A 21,952-nucleotide genomic window follows, 5' to 3' on the forward strand; every position below is an offset into this window, starting at 1 on the left:
TAGTAAAATTTCAATTGGCTGGGATGGGCCCCGTAAATGTATAACTTTATAGCTTTTTTTCCAATAGTCTTTACTACATTCAAAGATTTAAATTGGGTCAATCATAGGTTTGTGCTAGTTTCCCTCATATCAGGCATTTTTAAGAGCAGCTAATGTGACCGTTGCATAATGTGCATATCGAAGATTCCATTGTTGGTATTTTTGGAAGCTATGGTGCGCTGAGCTATAACTGATGGTTCAAACTTTTTCTTCTTATGTGATTTTTATCCAGAAATTAATTACAATATAGTTAGAAATTTTAGAAGAAGCTTTTTTTTTTTTTCAATAATTTTCAATGTTTGGGTAATGTCTAGTTATACAACTATGAATCACAAGTAGTTCTGAAATAAATCAATTTTATTACAAGTACAAAAAGAAATTTGTTAATACAAACAGGCAAAGTATCAGGTATTGCTTAACTGGTGGAATTTTTGTTAGAAGACCATAGCCAATAATTCTCTTAACACTTTCTCTAATAAATCCTGACATCAGAAAGTAATTTTTGGAGTATTTTTTCAAGGTTGGGTCTGTAACATGGAGTGCTTGTTAAGGGTCAGTAAGTTCAGTGAAGCTCAGTAAAATGTTATAAAAATATTAATTAGTTTAAGCATTTTAGATTAGTCCAGATACATTAGACTCATAACAGATTGACTTGACATAGCTGACTGGATTGGCAGACTGATGCCATGTTTGGAAGCCCTTTCTGTTTCACTGTGTTGAGCACCAAGAAATGCTTGATTTTTTTGCTCAAGGCATTTCTTTTCTGCTAGCACACTGAGGCTATCAACTTGCTCCAGTGATCCTATTCGTCTTTGTTCTATGATTCTGTGGTGTATAGGATTTTTTTTCCTACAATCTTCTAATTTTACTAATACTTATGAATTTTAACCATACTAATTTCTCTTTTTTTATTATTTTTTTTTATTTCATGATATATACTTGCTTTAACCTTAATCTTGCCTTTTTTTTAAGCGAATAGTGAATTTAGTCAAAATGCTATATTTGAATGATACAGTTCTAATAAATTGCATTATAAATTCACAATACAGTAAGAAAAAAAAATGCCCATTCTGTTTCTTTGTGATCATAAACGACCCAATGAAGAATGACAATCAAATATCATCAGATTTCATTTCATTTCCAAATTCAAATAGCTAGCTCCTGTAACTGAGACGTTTTTTTTCCATCCTATACATTCTTTTTTTTTTTTTTTCTTTTTGAAACAATAATATTTAGAGTCACAATATTTAAGATACTGCTGGATCAGCATGAGATGTACTTTTTTTTGACTTATGTAAAGATAAGCAAAGGCAAGCTTATTGGCAAGCTTATTTCTGTCCTGTTTGGACAGGAAAGCTACTCAGTAAAAGGGAGGCATCAGTATTTTGGTATTCAGATTCTAGGAAAATATCAAGAGCTCAATGTATTTATTAACCAGAAAAAAAAATAGAGAGAGAGAGAGAATTAATCAATATCTTGAGTAGAAAATATATCGGAGATTTTAGAACAACTTCCCTGCTTTTGATCCTATTCAAAATTACCAATTTCTGGAGATTGTCATGTCATTAAAATGAGTAGTTTTAATCATAATTTCAAATGCTACTTATTTTTTCTGACCTAAACTTTATGTAAAACACTATTATTCGTACATTTCTCTAAAACACATGCCTAGGAGAACATACCTAGCACATCTTCACATCTGGAGGAAGTTGAGATCATCCCTTATACAGTTTTGTGTATGTAAATGACAATTACCCAGTCTATAATTTGCAAGAGGGAGACTGAGAGCTAAAATGGTAGATTTATAATCTATGTGCACTAAATCCAGCTTCTCTTAATAGTGTTTTTTGTTCCAAAAGGAAGAGGAAAATAATAAATCAAATTTTCAAGCAATGACTTGTGTTGATTACATCAACACAGTCTGGAGCTAGAAGTATATTCTGTACTTAGTTACAATTTCAAGTAGAAATTGTGCAATTGTGTACTGAGATCTGATAGTTTGTAAAGTGTGCTTGCAACAAGATTCTAAGTGTATTTGTAGCTAAAGAATAGAATAAATTACATACTAACTCCAGTACAAGATTAAAAGGAATTGTCTATGTTGCTCATTTACATATGCTGAAATAGTTGAGCCTCTTATCTCTAAGTGTCTTAAGATATCCCTATGATTAAGACTAATTTTTTTTTACTATTAGACTAAATACGAAGCTTGCTTTCATCTTTGAAAGAAACATATTTCTCAATAAAACTACTACTTGAAAGAAGAAGCGATAAAAATGTTAATTTTATCAGGGTATTAAATGCCTATTTAGAATAATTTTAGTCTTCTGACAGACTTACATGATTTTCACTCTGAGGTGTTAAGTGAAGGTTTTTAATTGGCTTATAATATTTAAGAACAAATAAGAAAGAACTGTTTCTTGGTTAATAGACAGTAATCTTTGAGTAGCTCTGAAACATAGTTTAGTACCGGTATCAATTTAAATTAAATTAGGAAGTAGGAAGTCATCCTTTAACCTAGGAAACTGTTTATAACTATTCAGAATATTTTTATAAAGGACAAAGTGAAGTACTCTTAAGTTGCAATTTGATTCTATACTAGCAATCCTTCTTAAGACATACTGAAAAAAATGTAAAAACATATTCTAAAATTTCAACTCAACATAATTTTCTAACTTGTCATTTGGAAAAGTTCTCAAGATGATTTCCTTTTCATAAGTTCTTGCACATCTTCACATATATGCTATGTTGCCAGTGCTATGTTTCTTAGACGCTAGAATTTGCCATGGGTAAAGTAACTATTGGAAAAGATATAATTGTAGTATTACTAAAGCTTTCTGAAAAGTGGTGGTAATCTAGTTTTTAGATTTTTACAAGATTTTTTATCACTTTCTATGTATTTCAGTAATTGCCTGAGCTAGTCTCTTTCATAACATATTCATACTCATAATTCATATCAATATCTTAAATATCAAATATGCCATGTTTTATGTTGAATTGCAGAGCATTAATTTGAAACTGGTTGATAGCTATCGTAAGCCTTATGAAAAACATTAGCCACAGTTCTTACTTACATGCACTAACTGCATTATCTTACAAAACCTAAAATACTAAAAGCCACAGAACTGAAATCACTCTAAACACCTTAAAACCTTTCTTTTTTTATTTTTTTTGGCAAGTGTTCTAAATTGGAATGTAATCATTTTCCTGAATACCCACAGTATACCATTTTATGTTAATTAGCATTTGAATGTGTGTTAACAGCTTTTCTGACAACCTGTTTTAAGAACTTGTTAGAGCTTTTCTAAAGCAAATAGCATGGACAAATAAAACAAAACAAAACAACAACAAAAAAAATCACCACTTGAGCTTTTGCAAAAATTACATAGCAATATTTGCTTTTACTTTAAAACCACTGTAGGTTTTTTTTGTCTGTGAAATGTTTAAATAAATAGTTAGAGCATGACTGTCTTTATTCCACTGCATCACTCTAAATGAAAATGTACTACATAATTCTGCCTAATTTGCAATAGTCATTATATGATATTCATTATTTTCCTAGAACTTGTATTTCAAAAATGCTTATGGTGTGCTCAGTTTTTGATTGCGAGACTTCTGCCAGTAAGGCAAGACATTTTCCGTGAAGAAATGTAGTGGTAGAATGCTAATATTTAAGTGTCTTTTCTTCACAGCTGTAACTTGTCCAAGCATAGAGACTCTGCTTTCAGAACATGTTGTCTGGAGACTGATTTCTGGGTCACTGAATGAGTATGGAGCTCAAGTCATGCTCAGCTGCAGTCCTGGATATTATTTACTGGGTCAAAGACTCATACAGTGCAGGTCTAATGGAACCTGGAGTGTAGGCAATGAAAGGCCGAGTTGTAAGGGTAAGGAGCATACTTGTTTACAGAATCTACTATACTTTTTAATACATATATTTTATTTTATAAATATATTTCTTTTATTTTTTAAAAAAGTTCTTATGCTATCAATTTCCTGTGAATAACAGAATATGAAATTTTCAATTACTTGTTAAAATTAGTTGTTTCAAATTCTTTATGTGTAAAGTACAATAAGAAGTAATAATAAGATCAGTCTGAACAATGGTCTGTTTCTGACTGTGGATTTATTTAACTAGCGGGTAAGTATTCAGATTATAGTAGGAGGTAATGTTATTACTTTAGAAGATTTCAGATTAGAGTTATATTAGAAGGTGATATTGCTTGATGTCTTGATGAAACGTGGAAACAGTACACTTGGAGAAACACACACAAGCTTTTATATTTAATAAGGTCTTCATTCACATGTATCATAACTTATGTCAGTCCTAACTTCAGATGTTCAAGGATTTAGAGAACACCAGTGCACTCATACAGTTGCCAGGGGTTACAGTCTCAGAGCCTTAGTGAATTCCCCCCAAACTTCATTTTTTCTCTCTCCTTTTTTCCAGGGTGTTATTTGCCTTGGTTGGAGAGGATAATTGTCACATCAGCTAGTTCTGTCACCCTTAAAACAGATACTTTTCCTCTGTTGCGGTAGTACTTACACATCCACATAAGGTAAATGTGGAACATCAGTCTCCCACTGCATATAGGAGATCTGAAACAACAGTAAGGAGGATACTGTAGAGTGTCAAATGGCACGAAGTGCCTATATTTAGAAAATTGAACTGGAACGTAAGATAACTGCAGGTTAGTATCAGAGCCCTGTACTCTGACCAGCTTCTTTTAGATAGAAATTAGAAAGATAGATTTAGATAGAAATTTAGATAGATATTTACTGCCAAATTTACTTATTTGAAGATATTTGACATTACACAGGATTTCAATTTAGCAGCATAGTCAGCAATATACTGAAATCATAACACAAGTACGTTACAGCAATTGCAATATACAGTTGAATCACAATGTAAACACAGTTCCTATTACCACTCTTTACATGTTCACCGTCACAACACTGGGCATCCCTAATCCCTGGAAAGGAAAATGTAGGTTAAATCCATCTTGAGCCTGTTGCTGTCTTAAAAATTAATCGTACTGATTGCTCAGTTTTATACTTCGTGTGTGGGTAAGCAATCTATACATCTACCCATGCTGGTCTGGCAGTCTCAGGAAGACAGCTGTTTGATTTACTCAGGAAAGGCCATTTACACAGCCAGCTGATCCACTCAACAGACACAGTCATCTTAAAAAAAAAAAGATCCCCTTTGTGCTAAGTTCAGCTTTCCTTTCAACAGTTGCGTTCACTCCCTTTATTCTTCCCTGAGCTTCATGAATACACCACCCATGTCCATCTCCTCTGAGCCTACTTTCATTTTAGGCATTTGCTGATCAGCTAGAATTAGGTGGTCGTGAATCAGATTAAATATGTTTGCACTAATCTAGAGAGATGGGTATTATTTTGATTATACCAAATTAAAGAGTTTATGTAATTTATTTTTTTTTAAAGAGAAAAAAATCCCTCATAAATAATTTTCCTTCATCTCTGGAATCAAGAAATAATTCAGAGATATAGGAATATATTGCCACCAATTTTAGTTTTATGAAACATTTTTGCATAGTAGTGGAGTATCTAGTAAATTAATACAAGTACTTCAGATATATTTTCAGAGGCAGGTATAGATAGGATATAGACATATCTTTTTTTATGTTAGTAGTTCTGGGCAGGATTATAGAACGTACTCCCATTAAAACTGTCCTTTCCTATAATGGGGTGAAGATTCCAATCTTCCTCACCTCAGCATGAGCTCCCAATAAAAAATCAACCTTTTCAGGAGTAATGGGAAGTGTGTGGCTACAAACCTAAGGCATGGATTGCAGAGGAAATATTAGAGAATAATGCGGGTATGGGAAAAGAAGAGCAAAGGAAAGACACAAAAGGATGCACTCCATTTAACTACAAATAATAAAAAATGATATATATTTTCCAGAAAATAAAATTATTTAAGATGTTTTTAGAACAAGGTTAAGAGAGCTACTTGTAATAGCAAACAGTGCCTGAAAGCAGTGTATTGGATCTTTCTTGAACAATGATGGGTTGTGGGATTGTGTTGGCATGTTTTATTCTATTAGTTTTGGTTTGAGAAAATGTTCTTCTGAAAATACTCAGTTGGAAAAATAAGGAAACTGTTGTATATGTCTTATAAACCAGTAATAGTTATATGGATTTTCATCTCAAGTTTAAAACTAATGAGTTTTTGATTCTATTAGCTGCAATTGTTCCTTTTGTGCACACATACTAAAAACCTTCTGTGTTTGCTGCCTAATACACAAGCATTATTCAGCTTGTGAAAGCTCTCTAAAAAGCTACTTCTTGACCAACCTCTACAATTACTGGATATTAAAGTAAATGTGGGTTGAGCCATATGAGATGCAAAAGCAAAGTGTTAGGTATGTGCAGAAACCCCTAGGAGTTGTTGATTAAAGATGCATTGGTTTATTTATAAGGCAGTTACATTATTTTGCCCTCTCAGAGAGGACTGATTAGGATGTAATTATGGCAAACTTCATCCCCAGAGAGTTGTTCAGTACCACTTTCATTGGATAGAGATCATTAAGATCCAGAAATACACTACAGAGTATTTTGAGAAGCCTACTGTTTACTTCCTGTCTGTCACTGTCATGCTCAGAGTTGGTTATACAAATATAGATCCTATCTGTTTAAAATTATATTTCAGAAGCAGCAGGAGATAATTGAAACACTGACAATAAAGTATTTCACAGAATCATTTAGGTTGGAAAAGAGCTCTAAGATCATCAAGTCCAAACTAGCACTGCCAAGTCTACCACTATATCAGGTCCCTAAGCACCACATCTGCACATCCTTTGAATACCTCCAGGGATGGTGACTCAACTACTTCCCTGGGCAGCCTGTTCCAATATTTCACAACCTTTCCAGTGAAGAAATTTTTCCTAATATCCAACCTAAATTTCTCCTGGCGCAACTTGAGGCTATTTCCTTTTGTTCTATTGCTTGTTGCTTGGGAGAAGAGACTGACCTCCACCTCCCTACAACCTCCTTCGAGGTAGCTAGGTTTAAGGGAGATTTATTTTGTATGTATCAATATCTACTTGTGAATAGTATCTATAAAGGAGTTACAAATCATCAAATTAAGAGAGTTCTAGATTATGAGAGACCTAACTGGTGTATTCATTTTATTTGTTTAACAATATGCTAAGTAGCTACCTAACAAGTTATGAGGTGGCTCATTATTCAAGTAGTTTAGTTATTGTTTCTGCAATCACTGTAATTAAAAATAGTAAAGCATTTACAAGATGTGTAGAACACTCCATTCTACTGCGTTTTAGGAAAAAAATATTTTAAACATATGTATTTGTAGTTAATATTCAGCAATTTAGCATTAGAAGTTACAATGTTAGACTGTTCTGCAAATGACATTAATGTGACTTGATTATCGTTATAAGGAGTGTTATCCACCTCTGGAAACCTTATATGCATAAGAAGTTTCAATCACATCTATTCTGATTACGACCTAGTTTACTGCACAGTGGTATGTACTTGATTTTACCCAACTTTCACACTGGAAATTCCATGTTGTTTTCTACAGTGAACCTTTTAAAGTATAGAAGAATGTGGCCTTGAGGTTTCATATAGGAAATTTAGCTGTTAACAGGCTTTTGAAAACAAAACCATGGTTTATGCTAACAGATAATAAAATACAATTGAAACTTTTTAAAGGAATTTAAGATCTGCATCTTAAATTACAACATTATCAATATATTTTTTCTAAAAGCAAATAACATTATAGAACAGGTGCAATTAGAGTTTGAAACATTGTTAAAATATAATTTCATTGTGATGCCTGTAGTAGCTGTCTGTTGCAGCTGATGCTATAGGAGGTTTCTGTGATAATGGGTCAAGTCTAGCTTTGTAGCAGATTAGATAGGCTACAATATATGTGATATGATTATGAATAGTAGTAGAAAATAAGAACAGTTCAGACTACCACGTTAAAAAAGATAACCTGTAAAAAGACATAACACTTAAACTATCCTGGGAAAGCTTATATGAAAAGTATCCAGGGTTAAGGCAGGTAAAGAGCACAGCCAGCTCTTCCAGCCACTCCAGCCTGGGACCACTCTTGCCTGACTGCTGGGGCCCAGTGCACAGGGACCCAGGGTCTGTGCCTGCCTGGGCTGGGGGACGTGGCTGCTGCTTTCCCTTTTTGCAGATTCAACCAGTAGCAAAGCCGAGCATGTATCACCGAGACAGACAGATGCACACTGACACACGCACACTGACATGACTGGTCACACAGGCTGCCCCAGCCAAGGGCTGCTTTCAGCAGTGCTTACACACAAGACTCACATAAAGACATGGATGTAAACAGCTGTGTCCCCTTTCCCCTCTCTGGATGACAGATGTAGAAGTTCACCAGTGCAGGCATACACAAAGCACTCTAGGTTCTCAAGCACACACAGTGGGGTCCTTCAAGTACTGGCACAGCCTCTCTGTCCATCCAGCAAACCTGCCTGGATCCTGGGCCCTCTTGCCTGCATCACAGGTTGCCCACTTACCAGCTAGTCCAGTTTGAAGTTTGCTGCAAACACACAGCACTCACACACTCATCCCTCATGCACGCCACATTCACGATTCCCCCTTGGTGTACCAACACAGACCTACCGCCTACCTGATATCCCAGCCCAGGCCTGAGGCCACCACTACTCACCAGCTTGTCAGACTGAAAGTTTTCTAGCAAACGCACATGCGCTCCCCATGCACACCAGGTTGAGGAAGATGCAGACACTTGCCCCCCTGTGACCCAGGGCCCTGCTCTAGCTGCTGGTGCAGAGCCCACACTTGCTTCACTCACACCACCCCTCCTCCCCAGCCATAGCTGGCTTGACACAAACTGCTCCTGCCCCATGGCTGGGAGCAGAATACCCACACTCTCTCCAGTAGCTGGCACCAGTTTCACTCACACACACAGGTTTCACCTGACACTGAGATACCCACACTCAGTCCTGTCACTGTCCCCAGTCTTCACTCACAGGTCTCACCAGTAGCTGGTGCATAGTCCTTGCACCACACGTACACATGAGAGACAGAGCAGGAATACACAGAGAGATAGTTAAGATTTAATGTGAAAATATAAGAAGATAAGACAGACTGAGGTGATCAGGTGCAGGGCATGGCCAGACAAGCATACCGATTCCCCCATTTGTAAGTGACCAGTACTTTTATACCCTTGCCCACCTATCCCCCCTCTTTGTTTCTCGTGCTGCCCCTGTCCCCCTGCACACTCTCCATAGTTTTGCAGAGCTCTGTAGTTTCCTGCACCCTCCCAGTCTGGGGGCACCCAGTTCACAATCTTATCAGTTGCAAGGTTCATCCTTCCTGGAACTTGTAAGTTCTTGACACCTGTAACTTGTTAGCCCACCAATTAGTGTGACTGGGAGGTCTGTTTCTTGTGATTGCTTCCTACTTTAGGAGTCCTCAGTCAGATAACCCTGCTGGAATGAACACTCACTCCTACATTCTCACATAGTCTCATAACTCAGTGTGACTGACCAGACATGGTTCCCATCACTGCCTCCCTTTGTTGTTATCCCTTCTTGCATTGTTAAAGGTCCTTAATGAGATACCCTTAAAGGAGCAGACACTGTCCTTCTACATACTCTTACACCAGGAATATAATTTCAACCTTCCCAGACATTCATGTAATTCTCTTGTTTCAGAATGTGAAATCCAAATTGTATTTAAACTGCTGTCAAGATGTGAAGATTTCTGAGTTTTCTGATTTAGAACATGCATTGCCAAATCAAGCATAATTTTAAGCCTACTATGTAATTTTACTTTTGAATACAGCTTTTATATTTATTCATATTACCTTTACTTTATGAGAAAATGTGAGGTGATCTATTGCTTTCCAGTCTAAGAAATGATCAAAAGTATTTTCATACTTCAGTTTGTTAAGCTGTTGTTTTTTTCCTAGTTATCTCCTGTGGAGGTCTTCCATCTCCACCAAATGGAAATAAGATTGGAACCTTAACAGTGTATGGAGCCACTGCGATATTCACCTGTAACACAGGATACACATTAGTTGGTTCTCACGTGAGAGAATGCTTGGCAAATGGTCTCTGGAGTGGTACTGAAACCCAATGTCTAGGTAAAAAAACTTATTTCTGTTTTGTTTTTTAATCAAAAGCAGTGCTAAGTAGTGGAATTCACCTCATATCAAGCAACAACATTATTAGACCAATGAAAAGTAAAGGTATCCTAAATGCAGAAAGTATTGTGTGCTGTATATGATTTTATGTTGTTCTGCTGACAGATAGCTTTTTTTTTTAGAAATTAAGTTATATTTGATGTTGTTGGAAAGCTTTTTGGACCAGGAGGATTTTTTCGGAGACTCACTTGGTTATCCACATTTTACAGTATTATGACTTGCTTTGTGGTGTTGTCACAGAGGGCACAATGAAACTATGCTGGAAGATAAGTTTCAGTTCAGGAGCATGCTTGATGCATTTGAGTTACAAATAAGTTGTCAGGATATTGAGCATATAGGCAAGGGGATTAGACAGGGCAGTCCATAGTAAAGCAAAACCAAACACTATCCCCTGCCTAACTTTCCACTTTGTGGAAAAGTTAGAAGCTCCAAAATAAGTTATGCTTGTATATGCTAAGTGATAAAATCCCTTGTCCTCCCATTCTCTGAAAACATTAAGTTTTAAAAAAGTATATCAACACGATTTTTTTTTATGCAAACAATAAAATGACAATTATATTCCTCTGACCTCACTATCTTCAAAAAAGTCAATTAAAAGAATATAGATGGGTATGTTTTGCAGCATGTAATGAAGAACAACAATCTTTTGTCATATCTGAAGAAATGAACTCAAATCAAAACTGAATAATCTTTTATTAATCCTCACTTCTTCAAACATTCCTGCTGGCTGGATAATCCCTGATATTGTCATTTCTATGAATGGAGTGAAAATTAATATTTCGATCTGCGTTTCCAATAAGTCAGTGTCGGTATGGGTCTACAAGAAAGAAGTTCTATATGCAGCATACCTAAATAACTGATAGTGAAAAGCTGCTGATCCTTCTTAGAATCTGTTCTTAACTTTCTCGGTGTTAATAAGGTCACTGTCTTTCTGTGTTCAGATAGACATACTGATGGTCTGTGGGATATCAGGTTGTTAATGCTCATTATCTTATACAAATAAGTGATAAGTAGGTAGTCTATGCTGTTTTGCATTAGATTCCTAAGCAGCTACAGTTCCTGTGAGCAAAGCATAGAAAACCAGAGCTGCATTTTAAAACACAACATTTATCTGGTAGAATATTATATTAAGAAAAAAAAAAAAAAAAGGAAGATCTGCATCACAGTAACCAGGTGTGATGGGACCACATACCAGCTCAGTCTTGTCTTCCAAAAAACAATCTTCAAGTGTCATCAATTTCATCTTAGCAGGTTATTAAAAAGAAAGGAATAACAACTATCATTAGACAAACATGATTCTTACCAGTGTACTAGTGACAACATCCTGCATTTCTGGAGACCTTTAATGGCTGAAAATACCTTTAAAGAAAATATTTTCAAACATGTTGCAAGCCACAAGACAGTAATGCACTAACGGACAAAAGCATAATAATCTAACCTTGATGAAAAAGAATGTGGAGTTATCAGCTGCATATTAGCTCTATTCTTCATCAGCAATTTTACAGACAATTTAATGGGGTGTAGGTGAAATACAGGAAAGTGGGAGTCTTCTGTCAGAGACTGGGATAAAATCTAGGTCTTTGTGTCCTACCTGTTGTGTTGATCGCCTTTTCTTCTTTCAGTTCAGATACTAGACTGCAGCAGCAAGGAAAATGAAGAGCAGATCTCTTTGGAAAAAAAAAAAAAAAAGTAGCATAAAATCACGTAATTCACATTCAGATCATCAAATCTGAATTAAGAGTTTTAAAACCTTTGATCATGCAATCCTGACTGATTCCTTCATTTTGCAACAGTAATATTTGTAGTACCATTTTTGTGAAGGTAATTTTACAGTATGTCATCTCTTAAGATACAGAGTAGTCAAAAGTAGTGACCATCATCTCAGAAAGCTAACCTAGCTTCTAAGTGGCAGCTAGTTATTAGTGATCAAGATGTAGCTGTTTCTGGCAAATTTTATGAGAAGGAAAAGCATTTTTCCAATCTGATAGCTTTTCAATTCCTTACACTTTATTTTTTCAATCATAAAAATTAAGAATTACATCATTTTTATTTAAGAAAATATAACAAAGGGAGCATATTTTAATTACTACTTCTTTTGCTATTTAGAGCAATAAAGGAGTGAAATAAATCTTTTTTTACCTAGGATTAATAATTCCACTGAAGTGCTGTTTAAGGGAGTGCTGTGCTTCAGGATTACTTTTTTGTATATGTAAGTTCATCAGTTCCACTGTGGAACTACATAAGAGGTTTGTGTGTGAAGACACATCAGCTTCCTAGGTTATCCCTAGGCTGAGTCTGATAAACATTTAAAAGATGCTGGAAGTGCAACTGTGAAGATCCAAAACACCAAATTTGCATGTGTAGTATTTTCCTCAGCCCTTTCTTCTGTTGCTAATATTCAAATCTATATTGTAAAAAATAAAAGCATTAAGAAGGGGGGGGGTGGGGGTGGGGGCTGGAGGCTATTCATCCTCAGCTTTTTTTGCAGTGTTATACCATATATCACAAGTGTATTGCCTGGCACTTGCATATAATAATTTCTAGCAAAAGGATATATATTTGTGAGCACTCATTCATTTTAACTTACCTGAAATACTACTTCAACATCTGATCAATAGTATTAGTATTTAGTATTTATATACTACTTTTTTTTTTTTTTTTTTGAAGGTATGTTCATGCAGGATAATTTAGCTGCCAATGTATACAAACTAAATATTATACAAATCTCAATGGAATCTGTTTATATTATAAATAACTGTTATGTGTGGAAGGCTGGAAAAGATTCTTTCTTATTCTGACTACTGGGAAATATATTTTACCTCAGAACACCCCAGAAGTTTAACTGTCTAGAGTAGCCATAAAATTGGATTTGAATAGTATAGAGATGGAGAAGAAACAATCAGTACAGGACTTATCTAGAGAACAATACTAGTTTATTCTCCAAGTCAGTTTAAAAACTATGTACAGAGAAGGTTTTAACTCTTTGGGAATCAGCTAATCAATTTACTAGATCTCATAGTTAGGAAACTGTCTCTTGAACAGCTTGAACTCTATATGAATTCACACTTTTCTTCTCGTCTGTTTCTTTATCTTTCTTTTTTTTTTTTTTTACAAATCTGCATTAAGATTGATATCCATTAGCATTTTTTCCTCTTAGTCATAACTACCAACTTCTAGTTTCTATCTGCATTTTAAATTATTTCTACAGATGTATTCCCACCTGTAATGAACACAACACCTGTTGCAGAAAATATGGCTGCAGTACAAGTAACAATTTTCTTACGATACTTCCCAATTCTTTCTCTTAAAATGGTGATGGTCTTTGGTTTCTCTCTGATGTATTAGATTGATTGCATTGTTGAATGCAGCCCTATGCTTAGAACTGTCGAATACATGCATCTACCTCAGTAGGTAAAAAGGATCACACTTAGAGCTGGAAGGTTATTAATCACCATTTTAGTCTTTATTGATTCAAAATCAGACAAGCTCTGTAATGCCAAAAATACTGCACAGCTCTGAGTACAAAACTCTAAATTTAAGTGAGTTATCACATTCATGCTGCAGAAGATTGTATTTCTGGTACTAAACCTCTTCTTGCCTCTCTATATTCTCTCACATAAGGGATATTCACATCATGTGCTTTAGGCACCTAATTTAGATGCAGTTTAGAGTACAGTCTAAGATCCTAAATTTCCAACAAGGTCAATGGAACTATGCAGGCTCCTCCAGAGAGCAATTCAGGAAAGATAAATTTGATTCATAAAGTTAGATGATGTGAATGCCACCAGTTGTGTATTCCTAAATTTCAAGGACAGCATACACCAAATTTATTTCAAAGGTGCCTTTAGGACTTACCTGAAGCCTGTGAAAATCAGGAGGCGAACACCAGGGAACTATGAGTGGCCCTTTCCATTTCAAAGCAATGATAATGAGTTAGAGATGCTTTTCACCTGCACTGTACCTGCATGAATGTAATTCAGAACTGCTATAGATGAAAAAAGGTATCACATTGTGTTACCCCCTGGTTTGTGTAGAATCAATTTATGCTTTCAGTCCAGTTGAGTACACTAATTTCTGTATTTCAAGAAAAGCTTTGTGAGATCCATATTTTTCTCAAAATAATGCTAAAACCAATGACTGTAGTAAATGAGTCCAAGGGTAAATGTAAGACACAGTTCTGCAGATAGTTAGCATTATATATACTTTTTCTCAGTTATATGAAGATAAATGTGAATCATTAGGCTAGATATTTTTCATTTGTACTCAGTTCCTCACACTGCTGATAATTCATATCTCTTCCCCTTCTTTTCAAGAAGAATTACACCTGTAAGTCACAAAACATGTGTTTACATGCATGCTTAGTGTGTGTGACTGATTCATGTAGGACATAGATCAAATTGGAATCCTTTAAGTGTTTGCATAACTCCATCTCTGGTGTTGTTGGTATTTAATCATGGACTCACTCCTATGTTTTCCTGCATAGATATCTTATCCTGACTTTGTATGACTTTCAGGTCCAAACTATACATAAATAAGTCAAGGATGTATTTTAAAATCTAAATTTAAACGTAATCCACTCCATTCAATTTTCATAAATTATTACTACAATTTAGTTTTTCAAAAAAAGATAATATCGTATACGCTGGAATGATCTGTAAGTGAAATGATTGATATTCCAGATAGCTGTTAAATTCCCATTTATGGGAAAGTACATAGTACTTTGGTGTTTTGTATTATGACAGTTGGCACATCTCAGCTATCTTTGTTCCTAAAATTTCCTGTGATTCCCTGTGCTTGGCTTCAGTGTAAATACAGCTTTTTCAATTTTTCACTTTTTAGGTCTAGAAAACAACAAAAAAAAAAAACAAAAAACAAAACACAAATGTATTCCAGTCTATTCTGTATAAATACAGCCTCTCTTTTCCCACTTTGCATGTTTCATAGCTTTCCTTTCCCAAAATCTGTGATTGTTCCAATTGCTTGAATTACTAGTCAATGTTTAGAACCACGCAGAATAGTTTGCTTGAGGAGAAGGAATTCTGATTAAAAGTGACGTCTACCTTTGCTCTAGCATGTAGTTAATCTATGTTCAAGATTAACCAGATCATGAATTTGTCATTCCTAGTAGCAGAATTTGGGGGAGAGAGGTGTTGTAGTAGAGTTGGTAATTAACTACTTAAATAAACTGTGGCCAATATTACCCAAGATCTGCTAGTGATTCTGTCAGTGACAGGTTGGGGTGCAGCCTCAGCAAGTCTGAGGATGACACCAAATGATGGGGAACGGTTGATATGCTGGACTGCAGTACTGCTGTACAGAAGGACCTTGAGAATCTGAAGGAATGGACCAACAGGAATCTTGTAAAGTTCAGCAAAGGCAAATTCAGAGTCCTGCAGTTTTGCTAAGAATAATGCCATTCATGACCACTGTCTTGAAACTGACAGGGTAGAAAGCAGCTTTACAGAAAACAACCCAGGTGACACAATGGAGAGATTAGACAAGGGTTAGAAGTGTGGCCATGCGGGAAAGATCACGGACTGGAGTGCATGAGCAGCAATGTAGTCAGCAGGTTGAAGTTATTATTTCCTCTTCAGCACGCACATGGAAATCTGTGTGTAGTTTTTGTTCTCCACCATATAAGAGAAAAATTGGTGAACTGAAGCGAGTCTGGGAGAAAGGCCTACTAAGAGGTTAGGGGCATGTGACAGGCAAGAGGCTGAGTGAGGCTGAATAAGAGGGAAGGGTTAAGGGGGATCATATTGCCAATTTGGGCTGACAATAATAAAGTACATACTTCCATGAGATATCAAGAGAAAATTTCAAGGAGACATTTCAAGAAGAAAAATGTGTTTTCAATGCCTTTGTTACTTTTTGCTGTCATTACTCCCTGTTTGGAGTATGAAAAAACTTAAATCCTTATCTTGTTGCACGAATTTATAGAACATTGTCGTAATGCCTCCCTGAAGACATCAGCAATCCTAAGATCAGTATTGTTATAGTAATCCTCTATGTGTGAATAAAGTAATCAAGTGGCACGTTTTTCCCTTTTAGTGTTTTAGAAGATCCATTAAGTGTAAATGAAATACACTGCTTAGCTGTATTAAAGTGACTGTAGTAGAAATTAATTCAGACCCAAGAAAAAAGTTATGAGCAAGTCTGCTTCTTCACGAATATGGCCTCAGTGTTAAACAGAACATCACACAGCCCCATTCTGTCAGTGGTCACAAGCATCATGTCCCTGATCTCTTGTCTCAGAATGAGTACTGAAAGTGCTTAGCGTAGCTTCAGTTGAAATTGTTGGCAGGTGTAATTAATCAATGCCACTTAAAAAAAAAAAAAAATCTTCCCTTTAGTCAGTTAAGATAAATAGTTTCCTGCTCAGAAGTTCTGTTTCCAAACAGAATAAAGAATCTAGAGAGATTAAGATTATTGCTTGGCTTCCTTAATGCCAAGAGTGCCATTACCCCAGAGTAATCCGTTCTGCATTGTTTAACAGCTGCTGATAGCACTAAGAAAGAAACAGTGCTGGTAGATATTCTTTCCTTTCCATACTTCTATGCAGCTGGAAAAGGTGATTATTTCAAGTATAGTGATCAAATTGGAAACCAATATAAAGAAGAATTTATTATAATTTTGACGTGAATTTATAAGCATGTTAAATATACCAGTTTAGCTAAGGAACAACTGAAGATAACATAAAGGTGGTGGTTATTTGGAAAGAATGAACACAAGTAGAATCAGTTTTTGTGATTGATTACTGAAATGCATTAATAAGTAAAAAATAATTGTAGAAATTGGAGCTGAATGTTAGGAAATATTTGAGCATAACGAGATATAGCTTAGATACAGCTTAGCTGTACATTATTATTTTTTTTAATGTCTGCGTGGAAACCTCCTTTGTATGTTGCAGCTTTTAAATTAGAGTGAAGAAAATTTCTAATAGATACAAATAGGGGCATTTATGGCATGGTAAATGAGATAATATAGCTAAATGTGCCATTTATACGTATCTGAAATAATGCAGTATTTTTTCTTTTGAAAGCAATAGACTGTGATCCCACACAACGTATTTTTTTATTATTTTTAATAATTTATGATCTATATTTTAAACTTTGATTGCAGTCTTCTAATGCCTGAAGACCTGCTATTGAGAAATCAGTTATCTGTTGGATACATAGAATAACAGACACTACATTTACTCTGATGAAATAACACATTGACATGAAAATGAATATGAAACTTGATCATATCACCTCTTAAATTGTTAGAATAATGCCTGGACATGTTTTGGCTAACGCTCTCCAAGACAATTTCTAAGAACTGTTCAAGTTAGCTTAAACCAGTATTAATCCTGGTAGGCAGATTACTAGCAGCTGTGCTAGAGATTTTCAGTTTATGGATACGGACTGTGCTGTGCTGGTTGGCCTCTGCCAGAGAATGGCCCCAATCACACTTAATTTGTTAGTAGAGATTTGTTCACAAAATCCAAGCCAAATCATGAACATGAGCACTGTGAAGATCAACATGAGCACTATGAAGAAATAATGGGGGTCTGGGAGTTAAAAAACCAAACCAACCAACCAAACAAAAAAACCCTTTTATTTGTAATTCACATTTCTCTGAGGACCAAGGCAGGTTTATTAAGGAAAAGGTAAAATAATACTACTAACAAAAAATTACCCATTTGAAAATTGTCCATTTTGTAACAAATATACTGAATGATTTGTAATTTCAGACATTTGCAGTTTATATGCACCAGACATTCTTCTGACAAATTTGTCTTTTTTACAACAGAATTTGCAGAAACTGTATATATGAAAATTTCAAATATCTGAATGACTAACTCTGTCACCTTGAAAGAGTAGAAGGAATATCACCTGCAGTTTTTACACCCTAGATCTTGTTCCCAGATCCACTACTATATGCTCTTTGACTCTAATATTATTTTTTTTTTTATTGAGAACAGGATTTATTTTTTTTTCATATCAGCATTCTTGTAAATGTTGGCAAGATTTGTAAGAATTTGTAGTTTTGATGGATTGTTCTTCTATTGTAGCTGGTCACTGTGGTTCTCCGGATCCAATTGTAAATGGTCATATTAGTGGAGATGGATTCAGTTATCGTGACACTGTAGTCTATCAGTGTAATCCTGGCTTTCGACTTGTTGGTACCTCTGTCAGAATTTGCCTACAGGATCATAAATGGTCTGGACAAACTCCTGTTTGTGTCCGTAAGTATAATTCATTTTTCAGTGAATATTGCTATTACCTTTAACTTAATTAAATATTAATGGTGGATGAGATGTTCAAAGGTATTCGAATGATGTGTTAAGAACAGATGTTTATCGGACATATTTTCAGTGATGAGGGTCATTATGATAATCTAATCCACTTTCTCATTTAGCACAGGCTGACTATCTGTATCCAGTAATGTCTGATTTCTGTTTTTTTCAGAAGGCTGACATAGGCATTGAAGTGTGTTGGACAGCAGGCTGCACCTTAATAACTTTATCTGTCTCTTTCTCCCTTTTTCTCCAGGCGTAGCTTCTTTGTCAAGTGTCGTCTTACTGAGCTTCTCCCTCATATTTTTTTTTAGTAAGAATACTAATGGTCTAATTTTTTTCTTTGCTGGATAAAGCTGGAATACTGTTCTGATGGTAACTGCCCATTTTTCCAGGTTGGCCTAATATTTGTCAGTGCAAACCCAGGCCCAGGCATAGTATTGGATTATACTACATCTGTTAGAAAAATATTGACTTCCTTATTCTCTCTTTTGTGTTGTTGTTCTTAAATCATCTGCTTTTGAAAATATATATATATTTTTTTTGACTCAGTCCCACTCTACTTCCTTCCACATTTGTGTGGCAGGTCTTCTGACACTTTCCAAAGCATGAGCCATTTAATCAGTCAAGTCTGATTTCTCTGCTTATTATTTTGCTACTTTATTGTGTGCTAGCATTTATTATTGTTTTTTGGTCTTAATAAAACTCCCAATTTCTATATAATTTTGGTTATTTTTAATGATCGTTTACATCAATTATTTCTTTTTTCTTTTTTTCGTTTTCAAGATGTCTATAATTCAGACAGAAGTATTTTAATGCACACAGAGATAGAGTCACTAAGACGATCATTTTTTCTGTTAAAGATGTTAGTATCTTTGTTTCATTGCTAAGAAAATATATTACTGATAAGTCATTAGATTTCAAAATGTTCAGTACTTTCTTATTTCGACCTGTATATAGCTGCAGGAAATATCTGCCAAATGTCATTGTCCTTTTAAAATCCTATTGATATCTTCAAGTGATTTATATTCATCAAAGGAGAAATGCCACCAGCTTGTGTTATTACTTTTAGTGGATTAATTTTACCATGCAGTGAACAAAATCCCTTCAAAAGAAAAGGGGAAAGCTGGGAGGGGTGAGGGGGGAGAGTCAGTTCCTTCCTGAATTGCTACTGTTATTACTGTTCTGAGAAGAATCGGCAGTAGTTTCTGTTTTTACAGGCTGCCTAGCAGCAACATGGGTTTATTTTGCTTATAACTGTCAGACTAAAGAACTATACATACACCCCTTCCCCCGCCCCCCCTTTTTTGTCAGCAACCAAGCTTCAGATGATTTTCCCACTTTTATTTATTTCTTTATTAAAAAATCTAATAAAAATGTCTCAGCTATTTCTGAGAGGGAAAGTGGAAACATAGTGCTTACCAGTGCTAGAAACGGGCTCACTAATGTAATACTGAAAAGTATTACATTACTCTGAGTCAGAGTCAGTATTACTCTGACTAAGGAATATGAGTCAGACACTAAAAATACACCAGGGGAACCATAAAGATGCTGCAGGCTGTACCCCTGAAAATCTACTATGAGTTGGGCTACGTTTTGTGATATGTTTACAGTTTATGCATCCTTTCATATTTGTAATTGGCTTGGAATGGAATTTCAGATTTCTAAATACTAGACACTTTAATCTTCAAAAAACATTATCTAAGAAAGTATTCAGAGTACTCCACACATGACTCTTTTATCTTCATTTCCTATGCTCCTTTATCGTGCACAATTTTTGACACACGTGTTTCCCTACCTCAGTATTGGGTAATCCATTAGACCATACTTTGGGCTAAATATATTCCAAAAGATCTATTCACTTGATAATTATTGGGAGTTAACGTGAAAGGTGAAGATCTCTGATTAGTTCTTTGTGAGTAACAACACAACAAAAATCAAGATAGTGACTTTCTTTACGAAAAATATATACTGTATTAATATTGACTAAAACCTCTTAGTTATATAGCATACTTCAGGGTCTAAGACTGATACTGTGTTAAAGACTTCAGAATATACTTGGGATTTTTATTACTTTAAATGGAGAGATCTCTTTGCTATGTTTCCAGTATCCACATGACATATTTCGGACATATGCATTTCTGCATGCATAGGACAGTTCTTTGTATTAGGCAGGAAAAGGGGATTTCTTATTCACAATTTAGATGTCATAAAACCACTAGTAATAATCTTTAGTTGAAATGTGTTGGGTACTACTTAGGTAAACAATATTAAGAGTTGACTGTATAAAAGCCTAATGATGATTGGAAACACTATAATGCCAAATTATCTTTTTTCTTTTTCTTTTTTTTTAATTACAAATATGTTTTTAAGTACTTGCTACTGTGTGAATCCAACTACTTCAGTGTTGATCAATCAATAGGTCAAGAATATCTATAAAACTAATGAAGCAATAACAAACCAGATCCTGTGGCTACAGTCTCAGAATCTGAGATCTTTAGTTTTTGGGAGGCATCAAAAAAACAGAATCTGTCAGTAGTAATGATGTCTAAAGAGGATCTGACCCACAAGAATATGTTTTTGTTGAAAAGGACAATTGAGCAGAATTATACTTCATTATCAGAGTATTTATACAAGACCTAATTTTTGTATTGTAAGAACCCGTGGCATAGAATTTGTTCAGGAAACTGTAGAAATTTTATGGTAATAGCATTTTGTAGTTGAATAGTTTGTCATATAGGAAAGATAGTGACTGTGAAGACAGTGACTACAGAAAATATTTTAGTTATTGAAACTTAATAATCTGTAACAGTCAAAAAATGCACCAGCTGGGCTAGAACAAAGTAGATCCTATGTATATACTCACATTTTATTCTGATGCTTAGGGTATCATCTTCAAATGCTGTGAATGGAATAGTGCACAAAGGGGTTTAAGTGACTGAAGTAGATTTATTTGTACAATTTAAGGACTAAATACATAAATCTGGATACAGGAAGGTGTCCTATTTAATTTTCAAAGATCAAGTATTGTTGAAAATACTATTTCATAACTGAACTCTGTGGTAAAATAAAAGAAAACAGTAACATTACTTTTCAGGTGTCAGTTCAGTAAAGAAAAGAAAAAATAACAATGAAATTAATTAGAAGGTATACCTGTAAATAGGATATTTGCTTAGTATGATAGCCATTATCACCAGCACAATGTTGAAAAGCTGCATATATATATATTTGACTTTCTTATTTTCAGTTGTCAGTACCTATGTTTTTTTCTATATTTTTCTGTGTTATTTTAATGTCTGGTCATGTGGAAGGCTACAGCTTAACCATTATAAAATATATAAGTATAATGTAAGCATATTAACAAACACATAATGTGCATAATGGGAACGATTTAATCCCAACAATGATGTCACTACTGCCAGAAGAAAATCTAATTAAAAGGA

General features: G+C 34.9%; 1 protein-coding gene across 12 annotated transcripts in view; it reads left to right on the top strand.

The window, feature by feature from the left end:
• CSMD1 (CUB and Sushi multiple domains 1) overlaps nt 1-21,952 on the top strand; it is a 1,150,108-nt gene that overhangs the window by 1,062,988 nt on the left and 65,168 nt on the right. For 11 of the 12 annotated variants that reach the window (XM_080586628.1, XM_080586632.1, XM_080586634.1 and 8 more), the window contains 3 exons: nt 3,732-3,926; nt 9,995-10,168; nt 18,285-18,458. In XM_080586628.1, coding sequence (XP_080442754.1) covers nt 3,732-3,926; nt 9,995-10,168; nt 18,285-18,458 — 543 coding nt within the window. The remainder of the gene's footprint in view (nt 1-3,731; nt 3,927-9,994; nt 10,169-18,284; nt 18,459-21,952) is intronic. The other variant, XM_080586637.1, reaches the window with a different exon arrangement.

Source organism: Anser brachyrhynchus (genome assembly GCF_964034855.1).
Source record: "Anser brachyrhynchus genome assembly, chromosome: 3".
In the NCBI taxonomy this organism is placed as follows: Eukaryota; Metazoa; Chordata; class Aves; order Anseriformes; family Anatidae; genus Anser; species Anser brachyrhynchus.